This window comes from Erythrolamprus reginae, chromosome 3, assembly GCF_031021105.1.
Source record: "Erythrolamprus reginae isolate rEryReg1 chromosome 3, rEryReg1.hap1, whole genome shotgun sequence".
Lineage (NCBI taxonomy): Eukaryota > Metazoa > Chordata > Lepidosauria > Squamata > Dipsadidae > Erythrolamprus > Erythrolamprus reginae.
Window position 1 is genome coordinate 90,302,955 of NC_091952.1, and position 19,352 is coordinate 90,322,306.

General features: G+C 41.9%; 1 protein-coding gene across 1 annotated transcript in view; it reads right to left on the reverse strand.

Annotated features, from left to right (window-relative positions):
- Window positions 1-19,352, reverse strand: part of SLC44A5 (solute carrier family 44 member 5) — a 205,924-nt gene that overhangs the window by 36,822 nt on the left and 149,750 nt on the right. Inside the window, exons 5-10 of the mRNA XM_070746178.1 lie at window positions 15,045-15,129; window positions 11,282-11,401; window positions 8,909-8,969; window positions 7,661-7,784; window positions 4,275-4,358; window positions 3,865-3,977 (exon numbers count right to left, since the gene is read on the reverse strand). Coding sequence (XP_070602279.1) covers window positions 3,865-3,977; window positions 4,275-4,358; window positions 7,661-7,784; window positions 8,909-8,969; window positions 11,282-11,401; window positions 15,045-15,129 — 587 coding nt within the window. The remainder of the gene's footprint in view (window positions 1-3,864; window positions 3,978-4,274; window positions 4,359-7,660; window positions 7,785-8,908; window positions 8,970-11,281; window positions 11,402-15,044; window positions 15,130-19,352) is intronic.

Genomic DNA, 19,352 nt, shown 5'->3' on the forward strand with positions numbered 1-19,352 from the left:
GAATGGTCTCCTTTCTCGCGCTTGGGGGGTCTGGTTTTGAGGTCGCTGGTATTGCGGTGTGGCAAAAGTTTCCTCTGGCGCTGTTGCTCTGCATGCGATGGCGATGTGGCCTCTCCGGTTGCAACGGCGGCATGTAGCGTCTCGGAAGGGGCATCGATGGCGCTGGTGATTTCCCCGGCAGCCCGCGCAGGGGGCTGGGTGAGTAGCTCTCAGGTGTCTCGGCTGGTCTTGCACCAGGAGGCAGTTGTCTCCGCTGGGAATTTGTTGGCTGTTGTCTGTTTCCACGGCGCTGGGAGACGCGGAGTCGATTTTTGCAATGAGTTCTCGCCTTCCGTGCTCTTTCAATTCTCTCGCCGCTGCGTCGGCTGCTTCTGCGGTTTGCGCCAGTTTAATCACGGTTTGTAGGCTCGGCTCTTCTTCGGTGAGGAGTTTATTTCTCACCGTGCTGTTTTTCATGCCGAAAACCAAGGCGTCGGTGAGGCGAGCTTCCGGGTCTTTAAACTTGCATTGGGCAAGTACCGTTCGAAGCCGCGTTGTAAACTGGCTGATCGACTCGGTTTCTCTCTGAGCCATCATGTGGAATTGATGCCGAAAAACCATGGCTGGTTTGGTCGGCTTGAAATGGCTCACCAGTTTTTGTTGTAGGACGTCCCACGCTGTGGCTCTTGCTTGTTCCGGTTCGGTGAGAGTTTGGGCAAGTCTACGGATTTCTGCGCCGCAGTAGTTAAGGAAAATAGCCCGTTTGCGATCGGCTTCGGCGTCCTGCATTCCCGCCGCCTCGAGGAAGATCTCGAAGGTGGCCATGTACTCGTCCCATGTCGATTTCTCGGGATCGAAGAGTTCCGGAGCCTGGCCGATCTGGATTTTGTCCATGTTGCACGCGAAGTTTCTTCCGTCCGTTCGTCGCCAGTGAAGTAGACCCAGAGACAGGGTTTTGAGCAATCGGTACTTTTATTCAGCTCAGAGAACAAGTGACAGCTCAGCAAGGTAAAGTGACAATTCAGCGAGTACCGACTGACTCTGCCTGGAGAAACCGCTCCTTTTATATATTTGCGGTTCCCGCCAAAGCTAGAGCCGGCCGCGTCTGAGCCAATCAGGAGCGACTTCCTGCTTGGGCTCAGACAGCGCTGAAAGAGGAACAAACTATTTACAGAGTTACAAGGTAGCCATTACAGGATACAACAGTATGTTCTTATAGTACAAAAAAACCCCTCTATTTTTGCTAGTGAAAGAATAGAATTCTTTTGTTCTAGTCTAGTTCTTTTGAAATTTTGAATATATTAGTTTCAGTTCCCGTGATTTGGGTTTGGTTCCTGTTCTTTATGCTATATTTAATTTTTTTAACTTCATGATATGTCACACCTGCCATGCTGGGAAACATTTGCATACTTCAGCTGTGCTGAATTTCAAATGAATTATTGCATTATTTTTAAATTTTATTATGTTTCGTTTTTATATGGCAAACAGAGATGAACTGCTCTATGAGATATTTCATAAATCTAGCCAATAAATAGTAAAAAGAAAGCAAAACAAACCTTGCAATGTCTATAGGTACTCTTATTTGAAGAAAATAGCTTCCTGACTTCCAAATATCACCCAGTATTTTCTCTCACGTTTCAAGCAGGGGAAAAAAATCTCAAGTTCTATCAGAGAGCAACATCAAACATGAAGCATATTGAATATTCTGCACTGATAGCTGTCAAAATAGAGCATTCATATGATATGCGGGTCATGTTTGATAACTGTACAGGTGTTTGTGAATCAGGAAACTGCAGAAAAATTCACTTTCTCAGTGTGCAGTGAAATAGTTATTAAATTGTCACAAGTGATGAGCCAGATAACTAATCTTTCTCTCTATCTATAGAAAAAGCATACATACATTTTTGAAAAAGCTTGCCACTGGATAATTTTGAGAGGATGATTGTAAGGCACTTCAAACTCTTGTAAACTAAGTGTTCTATAAATCCATCATGTTATAATTCGGTATTTAGTAGAGCCGAACAAGAAGAAATTTGTCAACATACAAAAACCAAATGAGTAAAATAGTAGAGATTTGTTTACTCCAATGGCCATTTCCTAACAAAAACCAGAGTGATATTATACTCTAGATCAGCGTTTCCCAACCGGTGTGCCGCGGAGCTCCTAGGGAAGCTCCAGCTGGGCAGGGCGCTGCCGGTGCCTCAGACCTGGAGCTCCCACTCGCAGCTGTCCCCCGGCTACTGCTGTTTTCGGCGCTCTCCTGCTGGGCCCCAAAGAAGGAAGGCGGGAAAAAGGAGGTAGGGGCGGGGAGGTGCGGTAGTAGGAGTAAAGGGAGCCGCGGCCGCCCCTGCCTCCCCACGGTGCCTCCGGCCAAACGCACCCCTGGCTTCTCCGCCCTGCCCCATTGCCCGCCCAATCCGCCCACTCTCTGCTGCCGCTGCCACCTCCTGTTTTGGGGCGTGATCTGCCCCCTCTCCTCCGCCGCCGCCTTCTGCCTTGGGGCTAGCAATCCGGGAGTCCGGGACTGTGTGGCTTTGTGCCATGAAGAGAAAACGGTCGACTTTTCCCTGCTGCCGGAGCCGTTTTCTCTTCATGGCGCAAAGCCACACAGTCCCGGACTCCCGGATCGTTCGCTTCTCCGGTCAGCAAAGCCATCTGCCCAGGAAAGCGTCGCACATTGAAAAAGCGCGATGCTTTTCCGGGCAGCCGGCTTGCTGGCCGGAGAAGCGAGCGATCCGGGAGTCTGGTACTGTGTGGCTTTGCGCCATGAAGAGAAAATGGCAGCAGGGAAAAGTCGGCCAGGCTAACGGGAGGTGGCGCATGGCCGGGCGCTGGGGACGTCTGGGAGGGCGAGGGGGCTGATGGCTGCTGCCTCTTAGCTGCAGAGCCAGCGGGCGGAGGCGAAGACAACGGCGACCTCCACTCTCTCTCCGTCTCTCTCTCTCTCTTTCTTTTTGTCTCTGTTGCCAGCGTGGTGAACGAGAGAGAAAGAGAGAGAGAGAAAAAGGAGGGGAGAGAGAATGAGAGAGAAAGAAAGCAAGAGAAAGAGAGAAAGAGGTGGGAAGGAGGGAGAGGGAAAGACATAGTGGGAGGGAAGGAGGGAGAGAGAAAGAGAGCAAAAAGAGAGAAAGAAAGAAAGAGTGATGGAGAGAGAGAAAGAAGGGAAGGAAGGAAGAGAGAGAAAGAGGGAGGGAGAAATAGAGTGAAATGGAGGAAGATTTTTTTTTTGTCCAAACTTTTCTTTAGCCCCCCCTCCCCCCCTTCAGTGTTCCCCAGAATTTTGAAAATATGAATAATGTGCCGCGGCTCAAAAAAGGTTGGGAAACACTGCTCTAGATATACTAAAACACACATACATAACAAATAAACATCTGCATGTGGTGCAGAAGACTAGGGTGTTTTTTCTTGTCCTAAGTAGTATTAAAGTATTAGTACTAGGTATTGTAATGTCAAAGGAAGAACATATTGTATGGAATCCTTGGTGTTCTCTGAGCTTGACTGTTTTAGATAACATCATCAGTGCTAGAAGGGAGTAGGGTTTGCTGTTTATACCATGGCTATTTAAGGTTCAATTAGCTAGTTTGTAATAGGAAGAGAGTATGTAGAGCAGGGGTGTCAAACACATGGCACGTAGGTCGGATATAGCCTATCTAGGCCATGCCCAACCCAGCTCAGCAAGGGCAAAAACAATCTGGATCCATCACAATGGCCTGCAATGCAATCGGATTTGACACTCATGATCTAGAGGACAAATAGAATGGTCAAATGGTAAGTTATTTAATGAGGAAAGTGTGAAATGGTATAGAATTAACTGATTATCGGTTCTGCTTATCTCAGTATTAGTAATAAAATGTTAGATGGCTGCATGTAACATTTGGCACTTACCATATCCTATAACTGCAATTACACCAAAGATGAAAATCCAGAAGAGAACTCCTGCTATGAATCTCAGAAGCACAAGAAAGAGCAAGCTGACTACCATTGCAATAAACAGCCCTCTGGGAATAAAAAACAAAACAAAAAAATACAAGTTTTAAAAAATGAGCAAGCAGTCTCCTACAGTGTTGTAGACTGCTTAAAATATGGCACTTTAATGGTTTTCCCTAATTTCATTGAGACCTGAAGCAAATAGCAACTAGAAATATAGAAGAACGAATTCATATAAAAGAACTGAATAAAGGAAGCACAAAAGAATGAATCAGGGCAAAGAAGAGAAGATATATTCCCATTTTGCATGTACCATGAATATTTGCAGTATATGCTGAAAGTATGACTTTTGAGGAATAAAAACTTACATTAGAATCCAGTGCCAAGAGCTCGCGTAGTCTTCAAAAATCTTCATCCCCACTGATCTTGCATCAAGAACATTATTGATGCCACTTTAAAAAGAGAAATAAAAACAGGTTTTAGATTGCGTCCCTCTTATGTAAATCAACCAACCTAAGAGCTTAGTGTAAGTACAGTGGTACCTCTAATTAAGAACTTAATTTGTTCTGTGACCAGGTTCTTAAGTAGAAAAGTTTTTAAGTAGAAGCAATTTTTCCCATAGGAATCAGTGTAAAAGCAAATAATGTGTGCAAACCCATTAGGAAAGAAATAAAAGCTCAGAATTTGGGTGGGAGGAGGGAGGAGAAGAGGAGGAGGACAGTTGCTGCCGAAGGAAGAAGATGAGGGGAGGGGAATCAAAAAAATCCAAAACTTTAAGGCTTCAAAAAAAAGAGGGACTTTGAGGTGGCGAGGAGGAGCACATGCCTCCCATACATCCTGTACGAGGCTGCGCCAGAGAGAGAAATCCAGGCGGGCGAGAGAGGGGAACCTCCCGCTCCTTTGACTGAAAGGCGGTAGCTGCTGCTGCTGCTACCTGCTTCCTATTCCTTCCCATGCTGAAGGGCTCTCCACTCCTGTCGCTCTCTTTGTAGCCGGGGCCTTTCTTTCATTGTGATGACTCCTCAGTTTGGTTGAAGGTGAGCTGATACAGCCGGGGTGAAGCGCCCCCTTTTGCCTTTCCGCAAAAGATGCTCTGGGAGGCAACCTCATGCCAGGTGTATGGCAGGCAGAGCGAGGGAGTCACCACAGCAAAGTGGTTTATTCCCTCTCCAAGTGCCCAGAGAAAGGAAAATGCTTCATTTACTCTGGACTGCCAAAGCCTCTTTAAGCACCACTGAAAGGCTCCTCTGGCAGGCCAGAAAAGCCTGAGATGGCCGGGATTAAAAGGGGAATAGCAGGAAACTGGCTGTGCCTTCATGCCGCTCTCAAATTTCCTGGGAAGTTTTCCCAGGCTCGTGTTCTTAAATAGAAAATGGTTCTTAAGAAGAGACAAAAAAATCTTGAACACCCGGTTCTTATCTAGAAAAGTTCTTAAGTAGAGGCATTCTTAGGTAAAGGTAGCACTGTAATAGGTAAACTAAGTCACAACTTTGTTCATAGTGTTTGGTTAATTGGCAAAATGGAATATTCAGGGTCATCTCTAGTAATATTGCACTGAGGTTTTTACCCAAAGCAATAATAAGCTACAGGAAAATATGAATCTTACCAAAAAGGTAAGAATTTAAGTTATAATTTTATACATATTCAATAAACATACTTCTATATATTACAGTACATATAGATTACTATTAAACTATTAACATTTTCAAAATTAAAATAACACCATAGGATATCTAAACAATAATACTGTAGGACAGTGATGGCAAAACATTTTTGGCTCGGGTGCCCAAAGTGTGTGTGCATGTGCGATAGCATTCACGTGTGGCCCACAGCCATAATGCAATGCCCTCCCCCAGGCATGCGCACAATCGCTGCACTGCCCCTACACATGTGTACAACTCCACGAACTGCCCCTCCAGAACATGCACACAGGACTCACTCCAAATTTCAGATGTGACAATTGGGCTGTTTTTCGCCATCCCCAGGGTTCAAGAGGCTTTCCTAAAGCCTGGGGAGAGTGAAAATGGCCAAAAAGAAGCCCAAAGATCAGCTGACTAGCACGCTGAAACTGACATAGGGCAGTGCCTTGCGTGTCCTCAGATATGGCTCCACGTGCCACAGGTTTGCCATGACTGCTGTAAGATATCTAAACCACATTGCTGTTACTAATAATATTATAAGCACTATTTATTTATTTATTTATTCATTTATTCATTTGTCCAATACACAAATACATAGGATGAAAAATAGACATGTGGTTATATATATATAAGGGTAAAAGTGAACTTAGAGGAGGATATATGAAAGGAAGAGAATATATATGATAGGTGAAAGAAGGGAAAGACAATTGGACAGGGGACGAAAGGCACACCAGTGCACTTATGTACGCCCCTTACTGGCCTCTTAGGAACCTGGAGAGGTCAATCGTGGAGAGTCTAAGGGAGAAGTGTTGGGGGTTAGACGTTGACACAATTGAGTCCGGCAATGAGTTCCACGCTTCGATAACTCGATTGTTGAAATAATATTTTTTACAGTCAAGTTTGGAGTGGTTCGTATTAAGTTTGAATCTGTTGCATGCTCTTGTGTTGTTGCGGTTGAAGCTGAAGTAATCATTGACAGGTAGGACGTTGCAGCATATGATCTTGTGGGCAATACTCAAATCGTGTTTTAGGCGCCATAGTTCTAGGCTTTCTAGGCCCAGGATTGTTAGTCTATTTTCGTAGGATATTCTGTTTCGAGTGGAGGAGTGAAGGGCTCTTCTGGTGAAATATCTTTGGACATTTTCAAGGGTGTTGATGTCTGAGATGTGGTATGGGTTCCAGACAGATGAGCAGTAGTCTAGGATGGGTCTGGCAAAAGTTTTGTAGGCTCTTGTGAGTAGTGTGAGATGGCCTCAGCAGAAGCTGCGTAGGATCAGGTTAACAACTCTAGAAGCTTTTTTGGCAATATTGTTGCAGTGGGCTTTAGCACTTAGGTCATTCGATATTATTGTAGGGAAGCATCTGTAGGGTTTTAGTACTGGTTAACTATAGATGGCTGTGTCATCTGAAAGTCAACCATAGATTATGCTTTTTTGGAATTAACCATTCTGAAGGTTGTGCAAGATGGAAAGCTTTGGAGTTTATTTTTAAAGTTGTCTTTCTTATGCTTGAGAGTCCTCATAGTGACTAAGATGTCAACAAGGGCCAAAGAAATGCAGGTTCAAGAGCAATCTTAGCAACACATAATAGTGGAAGTCTTTGGCTCAATCGCTTTTTCTCAGTTCAACGTCTCTACAATGGATGCTCATATTGGGGATAAGGGAACTTCTATTTTTCCAATCATTAGTGTATCCTCCTTTTGCTGCAGAGAAAACTTCTGGGTCAAATGAATGTATTGCTTTTATTAAGCAGCCTTTAATATCCTCTTTAAACAGAAAGAAAGGATAAAAATAAAACAAAAATCTTAATAACAAGCTATGATGTCATTATTTGACTGAATCGGGCCAAGATACTTGGAAAAGGAGTGAATATTTCAGAGCAAAAAAAAGAAGTCAAGTTGCCACGATTCAACTTCCAGGCAAGGATAGCAAAATAATTTGCATATTAAGTTGCTCATGGAACAAATGAAATCAAAATCATGAAATTCCTTTTGCTCTCCATAGAGGTTTGCCTTTGAGATTACTACTGAAAAAAAATCCATGACAATGTATTTATATGACAATTAGTCAAGCAAAGTTGCAAAGGTTAACACAAAAAACACACACTATACATACTTTGCTGCTTCCCTGAGATCTGTTACATTCCGTGTTTTTCCTCTTCCATCTTTGAAAGTAGTTTGGTTGGCCACAGTCAGAACTCCATTTTTCGTAGAGAAATCAGGAAAGCACCTCTTAAGAACTGTGGAAACAAAAAGCTATCTGTAGTGTCATGTGTCTTTTTATTGTGATTCATACTTTATACTGGGATGAAACAGTACAGATCAAATTGCACTAAATTTCATCTTATTAGATTTAATATGATTAGATATAATAATTAGAAGAAATTGTATATATTTAAAGCAGTACGTGTTATACAGTATAGTGTGCAACTTATAAATAATATCTGTTTCATTAAATATAATACGCATGCACAGAAGCAAAAAACCTCACCAGGACATGGGCCCACCTGCGTCTCCGTGCGCAATTTTGCCATCTGCAGAGGTGCAGAAGCATAATTCCGCCCAAACTCACAGAACCTCCAGAGCCACAGAGGCAAGCCCAATTAGGCGATCCAGCTAGCAGCCCACCACTGCTTTTAAGTTTAGTTAGGCTTCCTTCCTTCAAGTCATAATTGGTTTATTGGGATTTGATGTATGAATCATGTGTGAACCATGATTCATGGCTATAGTTGGATAGCATATAGCAGTGATGGCGAATCTATGGCACGGGTGCCACAGGTGGCACACAGAAACATATCTGCTGGCATGCAAGCCGTTGCCCTAGATCAGCTCCAACATGCATGTGTGTGCCGGCCAGCTGATTTGTGGCTTACGCAGAGGCTCTGGGAAGGTGTTTTTGGCTCCCAGAGAGCCTTCGTGGGGGTTGGGAGAGGGCATTTTCACCCTCCCTTGGCTCCAGAGAAGTCTTTAGAGCCTGGGAAAGGCAAAACACAAGCCTACTGGGCCCACCAGAAGTTGGGAAACAGGCCATTTCTGGCCTCCAGAGGGCCTCCAGAGGGTGGGGGGAAATGTTTTCACCCTACCCATGCATTGAATTATGGGTGTGGGCACTCGCGCATGTGCGATAGAACATACCCACTCTCTTTTGGCCCGCGAGGAAAAAAGGGTTTGCCATCACTGGCATTTGGAACAAATCATGATTATAACAAATTATGCTTTACCTACGGTGTAAATCAAGTATTTTTCTCATTTATCCCTTATACTATGTCCTTGAACTTTAGCTCAGAATGTTTCAAACCTCAAAAGAGAATCAATTTGGCCCAGCCAATTTTAATTGTTACACAATATAAATACAGATACTTACAAGGCCGGCTTGGAATAATCATAGAAGGACAATCTTCATCACGCATAACTTGAGTTACAGACTGAAAGTCAAAATCAAAGCATAAGCAGAAATGCAGAAAAATGTTATCTATTTTTAATGCCAAGAATCAAAAAGTTATTACAAATTATTGGTTAGAATTTCAGTGAGAACTATGAAGTTCATGTCTGACTGGTATCCTATTAATGGTAAAAAAAAAAAAAAGGGCCAGCCCAGGAGGATTCCTGTCATGATTTTGAAGAGAAAATATTTGAGCAAGTAGCTTTGACCTAATTTCAGAATTAAATTACCTTTTAATAGAATAAATGTAATGAATTTAGGACTGAAATCCAGGCTTTCTAAAAGCTTTTCAAAATGAGATAATTGGAGAAGAATGTAATTTTTGAAAGATTAGAGTAAGTTGCTTCAAACCAGTGACCTGGCTGTAAATCAATTAGTTAATTCCAATGACTTGTATCTTTTGCTTTATCTTATCATTAAAATAAAGTACTTCCTAAGTTGAATTGTCAGATGAGGATTCAAAAAGCCAAGATATCAGTTGAGACTACATAATCAAAACATCTCATTTTTGTGTGATGTTGAGACTCTAAAAAAAGTGCAGAGAAAAGCGACAAAGATGATTAGGGGACTGGAGGGCTAAAACATATGAAGAACGGTTGCAGGAACTGGGCATGGCTAGTTTAATGAAAAGAAGGACCAGGGGAGACATGATAGCAGTGTTCCAGTATCTCAGTGGTTGTAACAAGTAAGCAAACGTATTCTGTGTTGATTAACAGTCAGGGCTGCTGTTTTAGAAATCATGCTGTTAGGAAAATAAATCTTGTTAAGTGGAGAAGGAGAAGGAATGTGAGAAATGCAGTTAAGGGAGATAACGGACCAAGTGCCTGTATGAAATGTGTTTGAATTCCAGAAGAGCAGAGAAATAAATGGAGTTTCTTTATTCATGATATAATGCATTTAATAAGAGTTATTTGTAATTGCTAAATTTCTACCAGAAACCAGAACAGTTTCTGATGTGTGCATATGCGCTGGCCAGCAAGTCTTCTGTTTACTGATGTGCATGCACACACACTGATCAACTGGCTGTCACACATGCTAAGGCTAGAAAACAGAAGACCAGCTCTTCCAGTTTCTGGCACTGCTGCACTTCCAAAGGCAAGCTGATCATCACGCCAGAAACCCAGAAGAGGAATGGGAGATGCTGCATGTGCCAAGTGACATGGGTCAGCATGCCATTTCGGACACGCATGCCATAGGTTTGTCATCATAGTGCTAGATGCTTTTTTCCACTTAAATGATGATGCACTTTGAAATTCAAATACCTTGGTTTAAAAAAAATAGACAAAGGAAGCCATTTTTCCCATTACAGAGGTAAATAGTGCACATATGAAGACAAGGGACACAGTAGAAAGGAGATCTACATATGAGCCAGGGTGATGTAACTCCTAATCTCTTTTAAGTTTGCTCTTCTCACTCTTTCCTTACCTCTGCTAAAATGTTTTAGACCAAGACAGTTAATTTAATTCAACCAGTGATGGATCTCCTTTATACATATAGACGCTTAACTATTCCATAAGGTCTGTGGTGCATTGTTCAGTGAATTGTAAATGCAAGGCTTGTTTTAAAATTATAGAAAATTGCAGGCAATGAATCAAGAATCTAGGCCTAGTATGTTTTCAGAGACAGCTGGTGGTTTAGAGTGGTCAAGGTACAATGGAGGAGATCAATGTTCAACCATTCTCAACGGTTGGGCTGACTATCACTATCTGTCAGTCCATTGTGCCCCAGAGGGTTGCTTTTGTAGGGATAAGGTTGATTGATTGATTGATTGACTGATTGATTGATTGATTGTTTACTCGCTTTTTTTATGCCGCCCTTCTCCTTAGACTCAGGGCGGCTTACAACATGTTATCAATAGCACTTGAAAGGATGGAAGGCTGAATCAACCTTGAGCCGGTGATGAGATTTGAACCACTGACCTGCAGATTTACAGTCAGCTTTAGTGGCCTACAGTACTACACTCTACCTGCTGTGCCACCTCGGCTCTTTAACCATAATATGAAGTATGTGGCCCACTTAAGGTAACTTGAGATCCTAGAGGTTATAAAGGATATATATTCAATAAATATAAATAGAATAAATTACTTTTTAAGTGGTTAGATGATTACATTTGATATTGTATTTTGGCCTCTTTTAGGAGACATTCATCTAATTTTAATTTTGGAGGCTGACTTCTTTGCACCAGAAACTTTATAGCAATAGCTTTGCTGTAAGTCATCATGGTGACAGTCATACAGATATAAATTTGCCATTGATGTTATTCATTCTAGACTGATAAAATGTATCTATACTCACCTTGCGTGGCTTAGTAAATCCAGGCTTGCAAAACTGTTTGTAGTACTCCCAATAACTTTTGTAGGAAGATTGCATTTCAATGTAGGTTGCAAATCTGTCTGGGCACTTTGAAACACAAAGCTTTTAAGACAAAACCGAAAACCCAATTGAAGTAATAGTGGAGGATGAGAGAGTTATATTACCAAAAGACCTATACAAAAGTCTGTCATCTCTAAAAGCACTTCTTTTTTTTTAACAGATTGCTTAGGAAAGGATTTATACAATATACACATTTAACAATTTCTTCTTTTTCTTTTCTATTTTGTAATGTCTAACAAGAGAAATGAGAAGAAGCAAAAATATTCTTCTTTCAAAGTCTACAGAATTTCTCCTACTGGTTGCATTCCTTCTTGTTCTAAGTATCTCATAAATAATTTTTAAAATTAAGTTTCAAATGATAGCCCCCAAAAGAAGACATATTTGTATCTTGTGCAGCAATTAATCAAAGTGAATCTGTGAATCAAGCATACATAATCTTTTGGCAGGCAAGGTATATATTTTTCTCCCATTATTTACTATACTATCAAGAGTCAAAGAGAACATGTCATTACTAAAGTGGTATTTTTGTTATTGTAATGTAATTTTACTGTAGGTATAATACAATTACATTTTTAATTTTCTTTACAAAAATCTCCAGGAAATCTTACTTCTGAAATCTGGAAATGAGCCACAAAATATTGGTGATGTGACCCTAATCACCAAAAGTATTCATATAATATTCAGATGGTTAAAAGCTTTTGTCTTTGTTTTTAAAAATTCATTAATTAATTGATTCTTGGTAAAATGCTTATTTAAAATGATAGAATCAGAGGATTATCTAAATGGATTGTTTATTACATTCTTCCAATGTAGCAGAAATACAATGAATTTTCTTCTTGCTCGTATAGAATTGTGTAGATAAATATTAATCAAATCAAAATTTTGTAATTTCTCATCTTAGAAAAAAAATTCTGATTATCTAAATAAAATTCTAGAGCTAAGTTATTGTCAGAATCTTCTCTACTCCTAGGATATATTTGAGGAAAAACAGAAAGGACTATTTGCTATATCATCTTCCCCAAAAGCAGCTGATCCAGTGAATTTCCGATATACAGTGATACCTCAAGATACGAACCCCTCGTCTTACGAACAACTCGTGATACAAGCCCGGGGTTCAGAAAAAATTTGCCTCTTCGTACGAACTTTTTTCGTCTTACGAACGCCAAACCCAAACTTCCGGGTTCAGCGTTCGGAGGCTGCTGGAAAGCCGCCCGGCTGTTTTAAAAGGTGACAGTCGGCGGCGGGGCTTCTTTCCGGGTTCAGGAGGCCACTTTGGGGTTTTGTCTGGGAGAGAGGGCAGGAGGTCTGGCGTTGGGGAAGGGAGTCAGGAAGGTCCTCCTGCTCTCCCCCCCCCCAGCGAAAAACACAAAGACGGTCTGACAGGCAGGGCAGAGCAGCCTGGAGCAAAGGGAGTCTGAAACCGCCGGCGGCTTCAGCTTCCCATTGCTCCGTGGGCGGCGGCTGACCGCCTTTGTATTTTTGGCTGGGGGGGGAAGCAGGAGGCGCAGAATCGGCGGGCGTGGGGCGAGGCAGCAGGTCTGCATCCTGGGTGGGCGGCGGGTGAGGAGGCACGGCCGAGCGGGCCAGCGAGGGTGCATCCAACTTGAGGGGCTGGCGGGAGGAAAGCAAATGTCTCTCTTCGTTGCGCTGCTGCCAGCATGGCCTGGTTGGCAGCGGAAGATGTAACCGAGCCCACGGGGCCGGGCTCCGTGGCGGAGACCGCCAGCCGCTCAATCGGGCCGGCAGGGAACAGAATGGAGCCTTCCGCGGCGGGGCTGGTAAGGGGGGAGCCGAGGGGGGAGCCGAGCCCAGCCCCGTGACATTCGCTTTCCTCCCGCCCGCAGCCGACAGATCGTGGGCTCCTTCGCAACCTCGGAGAGCTTCCTGGGCATGAAAGCTCGCGAATCCAACACGGACGAAAACCAGGAAGCTCTCCGAGGTCGGGAAGGAGCCCACGATCAGTCGGCTGCGGGCGGGAGGAAAGCGAATGCCACGGGGCTGGGCTCGGCTCCCCCCCTTACCAGCCCAGCAGGCAGCCACCACAGAAAGCTCCATTCTGTTCCCTGCTGGCCCGATTGAGGGGCCGGTGGGAGGAAAGCAAATGTCTCTCTTCGTTGCGCTGCCACCAGCATGGCCTGGTTGACAGCGGAAGATGTAACCGAGCCCACAGGGCCAGGCTCCATGGCGGAGACCGCCGGCCGCTCAATCAGGCCGGCAGGGAACAGAATGGAGCCTTCCGCGGCGGGGCTGGTAAGGGGGGGAGCCGAGCCCAGCCCCGTGGCATTCGCTTTCCTCCCGCCCGCAGCCGACTGATCGTGGGCTCCTTCGCAACCTCGGAGAGCTTCCTGGGCATGAAAGCTCGCGAATCCAACACGGACGAAAACCAGGAAGCTCTCCGAGGTCGGGAAGGAGCCCACGATCAGTCGGCTGTGGGTGGGAGGAAGGCGAATCCCCCGTGGGCTCCGTTACATCTTCCGCTGCCAGCCAGACCATGCTGGTGGCAGCGGAACAATCGCCTTCCTCCCGCCCGCAGCCGACTGACTGTGGGCTCCTTCCCGAGCTCCCTTCCTGAGCCTCCCGTTCTCTCTCCCCCCCTCGCCCCTTCGCCTCCCTGTGTTCCTAGGAGAAGTGCTGGGGATTGAGGCAAGACAGACCTTCTGCTCCTCACCAGCACTTATCCTAGGAACACAGGGGGGCGAGGGGGCGGAGAGAGAATGGGAAGCTCAGCATTCCGTCAGCCACAGCGCTGGCTGTCAACTTTTCTTTTTAGCACTGGGCAGGAGCTGACTTGCCTCCCCAGTGCTAAAAAGAAAAGTTGACAGCCAGCGCTGCGACTGACGGAATGCTGAGCCTCCCGTTCTCCCCCCCCACCTTGCCCCTTCCTGTTTCGGCGTTCGGGAGACCGCTGGGTTCCCAGCTGTCTCCGAATGCCAAACACCAAAGCCGAACTTCCGCGTTCGGCTTCAGGAGACAGCTGGGAAGCGGCGCAGCTCTTTTAAAAGGTGACAGCTGGCCTGGGGGGCTTCCCAGCACCCCCCCGAACCCAGGTTCAGGGGGGGTGCTGGGAAGCCCCCCAGGCCGGCTGTCACCTTTTAAAACAGCCGCGCGGCTTCCCAGCAGTCGCCGAAAGCCGTTTTTTTGCGGGGGGGTTTTTGGTTGCACGGATTAATTGACTTTACATTGTTTCCTATGGGAAACAATGTTTCGTCTTACGAACCTTTCGTCTTACGAACCTCCCCTCGGCACCAATTAAGTTCGTATCTTAAGGTACCACTGTATGTAGTTTCCAATATACAGTATACAAAATTGAACAAGGTTATTTTACTATCATTGTTTTGCAATGTCCCTTTAAGTATATATCTAGAAAACAGGAATGAACAGTATATATGGTGATAATAATGAAGAAGAAACATAAATGATCATTACCAAAACATTGTTTCTAGAGAAACCCATTCTAAATTCTGCCTATTAAAATCACAGCTACTCAATCCTGCACTCAATGTTTTTCTTTATTAAATGATATTCTAAACAGACATCTTATTGGTACAGTATATCTCTTTTGAGAATACAGAATTTACATCTAACACTATTATTTACTTTATGTATATCCAAATCGCAGCACTGTTATTTTCAAAACAGCTGTATCAAGATATAATCTGTGTATTTTTGACTATGTATTACATACCTGTGTTGTAGGGCACTGTAGGTTTATTAGCACTATAGGACTGGCACATTTCAGAATGTTAAAATAAAATAAAATTGTTTTGTTTCTAGAAAATAGATAAAATGATTATTTTCATTCCATGTATATGTATAGCAATCATTAATAATTAACAAAATACATAAATATATTATATACATATTAAAAATTCACTCCCAAACCAGGAAGCCTGTAGGGTTTCCTATTATAGCACACATGAAGATTAATTTTGAGAAAATTGTTCTTTCCCTGTACAATAGGATAGATAGCAGTAATTCATGATAATTTAATCATACTTTTTACATTAATGTTTTATCACAAATCCAATTTTCTACTGTGCAGTAAATTTATCTTGTACAGTTACTAAGTTTAAACACATACTACATGGTATCATGAAACTGGTATTTTTTATATTGATCACAAGGTGGCACTAAAAATCAATGAAGAATTTGTTTGTATGTAGAAATCTACATACATACTGTATAAAATCCCACGCATACCTTTTCATAAATATAGATCATTTATAACAAAAGATTACAATGAATTATAAAGATATAAAACATACAGCTGGCTTAATCAGAGGGCAAAAACATTAACCCATTTATTTTTAAGGTAATTTCCTATTAGAGGTACACTGAATTTCAGAAAGGGTAGATATAAAATATCAACAAATTAAATAGTAAAGAATACTGTGTGTTTCATCAAGCTCTATCAATGATCTAAAAACTATTTAAAACTAAGTGTTATACATCATGATTCTTGATAAATGTATCTTTTCTTTTATGTGCACTGAGATCATGTGCACCAAAGACAAATTCCTTTTGTGTCCAATCACACTTGGCCAATTATATCTATCTATCTCAGGGATGCATAGTATTTTAAAAAATGCAAATGCACAAAACAAAAAACAAGATGGCGGTGCTTATGGCGCTGTTAAGGGAACCAGTTTAGGGGCATGGCAGGCCTGGGTCGCTACTGGTTCTAGCGATCCAGGCCACCAACATAATACCAATTCTATAGAACCCTCCTTCCAGTTCAACCCCACCCACCCCATGCAAGAAACTCTATACCATTTCAGACAAATGGTTGTCCAATCTCTTCTTTAAAACCTCCAGTGTTGGAAACCCACAATGTCTGGAGGCAAGTGGTTCCAATTGTCAATACATTTCTCCTTAGTTCTAGGTTGGTTCTCTCTTTGATTAGTTTTCATCCATTACTTCTTGTTCTTAGAAAAGAAGTTGATACTCTCTTAGAAAATACTTTCTACTTCTTAGAAAATAGGTTGCTACTCTCTTCTTATTTCAGTCCAACATAAGTTAAATGTTTGCTATTACAGAGATCCATAAAGAAAATCCCAATGTAGACCATTTAACCCCTTACAGAAGAAGATGGGATTTGAATTCAACAAATAAAATAAGGGAAAAAATAAGAGATACTCCAGGCTGCTTGGCCTCTTTTTTGAAAGTTGTGCAGGCCTCTTTGGCAGTCTCTTTAGCATGGTTTGCCAAAAAATATTTAACAGATTAACAGAGTTGGAAGGGACCTTGCAGGTCATCTAGTCCAACCCCTTGCCGAAGCAGGAGGTCCTACATCTGCCTCAACCTAGAATTGAACTCACAACCTCCTGATTGTGAGGCAAGAGCTCCCAATCTAGGCCACAGCAGCTGGGCTTTGATGCATTCAAAAGCTAATTTTGCAATCCCCTTTGTTAAATTAAGAAAGAAGAAATAAGTTAAGAAAGAAAAACATACCCATATTCATCTATATGGCCATACTGCTTTCTAATAAGAGCATGATCTGATAAGAAAAACTAGAGTTCTTTAAAGTGTTCTGGCTATCGCCTCTTGATATACCCAGTGAGTATACAGCTAGGACTCTTTAAAACTGAAGTTCAAATTGATAGATTTCAAATGCACACAGCAATGAAATTCATACTGCTGAGTGGCAATCTAATTGGAATTGAAGTGTTTTCTATTTGCTGATAATACAGAGAAAGCACTACAGAAGAGTAAAGCCGTGCCTTCTTTTTCAGAGTATCACACTATTGTCTTCTAAATGCAAAGGGAATATTTGTTTATATGGAGATGAACAAGGAGATGAATTCACATAACAAAGTTCCCTCACAATGTACCACTTAACCTAAAATGGAATTAATCCTGTTATTTTAGTTCAATATCATTCCTTCCTGAAGAACTAAGAATGTTGAAATTGTTTCAAAACATCAAATATTCTAAAATATTTATCTGGTGTAGAATTTGTTGAACCATTGGAACTATTATTTACATTTTATTGCTCTATGCCAAAGCACTTCAAATAGCAGTAATATAAAGATTAGCATGTCTCTTCAAATTTAAATACTCTCAAGATATGAATTAGAGGCAGCTTCTGTGTTTTATAAACCATAAATCTTTAATCCATATCAACAACCGGTCAAAGCCATTTTACATGAAATTTTTATTTTTGCCTCCCAACTAGCTTACCAATATCTTCATACATAATGAATTCTACAGTTGTAATTCAAAAAAGAATGAAATATGCAGATAAAGCTTGATGAGTGCTGAAAATGGTTCCAAAGGATTTATAGTACAATCTTCACATATACTAATATATATGGAGACTGCCAAGTTCTGGAAGGCTGATGTATCATGCTACAGAGTTATTATACTTTAAGGAAAATTATATTAAAATGCCACTTATTTATATCCCCTATAAATACAAAGAAGCAAGTGTATTTTTGAATAATCGAATATCATGAGGCAAACAGATACAAATCTTGGCTTAGCCATGAAAGCCATTTGGGTGACTTTGGGCCAGTCACTCTTTCTCAGCCTAACCCAGCATACAGGGTTGTTGTGGAGAGAATAGGAGGACAAAGGTGTGCTGAATATAGAAGCATAGAAGACTGACGGCAGAAAAAGACCTCATGGTCCATCTAGTCTGCCCTTATACTATTTCCTGTATTTTATCTTACAATGGATATATGTTTATCCCAGGCATGTTTAAATTCAGTTACTGTGGATTTACCAACCACGTCTGCTGTCAGTTTGTTCCAAGGATCTACTACTCTTTCAGTAAAATAATATTTTCTCACGTTGCTTTTGATCTTTCCCCCAACTAACTTCAGATTGTGTCCCCTTGTTCTTGTGTTCACTTTCCTATTAAAAACACTTCCCTCCTGAACCTTATTTAACCCTTTAACATATTTAAATGTTTCGATCATGTCCCCCCTTTTCCTTCTGTCCTCCAGACTATACAGATTGAGTTCATTAAGTCTATCCTGATACGTTTTATGCTTAAGACCTTCCACCATTCTTGTAGCCCGTCTTTGGACCCGTTCAATTTTGTCAATATCTTTTTGTAGGTGAGGTCTCAAGAACAGAACACAGTATTGCAAATGAGATCTCACCAGCACTCTATATAGAGGGATCACAATCTCCCTCTTCCTGCTTGTTATAACTCAAAATATATTTTGATCCATCTTGAGTTACTTGTAAGAACAATAAAATACAAAATAAATAAAATAAACATACAATATCTTTACATGTTATATCCAGGATTTTCAAGAAGTCTGATGTACTGTATCAACAGGCTCCTGTTTGGCTCTTCAAAATTTCCTTTCATGGCCTGCTTATTACATCATCTCAACATATGTGACATTATTTGGGGGGTAATTTTAAGGTTGGGATGGATATAATTTGCTTTCTATAGGTCTCTAATTCCCATTTCCATACCAAATCTTAGCAAATATGGACTAGACATCTTTAATCCTATCCTATCTAGTGACATAATCATGGTCCCCTTTAAGTCTTTGGAAAGATTGGGAAGCAGCATTGCAGCCCCTGACAACTGAAATGTTTGCAAGCAATTTAAGCAAGCAAGAGAGCATTCTTGCCAGCTTCAGTTTCTGCCATATGATACTGCCTGAATAAAACATGACAAACTTACAGAAATAGGAAGCAGTCAACTGTGCTTAGAAATTACTTTTCTCTCAGAATGACATAACAATTTCTCACTTGACATCTTATTTAAGCATTCAATTTATGTTGGCTAATCAGACCCAATGCATCTTTGGTTTACAGTCACTTGAATTCATGATGTAACAGTTACATATCTAAGTGACAGACAGTGTCTGGGCTGAGCATTGACTTGCTTTGAAGTTAAGGTTTTTTATAAAAAAAATCTTAATTGAAACCCCAATTTTAAAAACTCAGTAAACGAAAGCAGAAGCCACCTGCACGCTTTCAGTAAGACATCTGCAAAAAATAAGAAATGAGCTAATAGTTCTGGTGCATG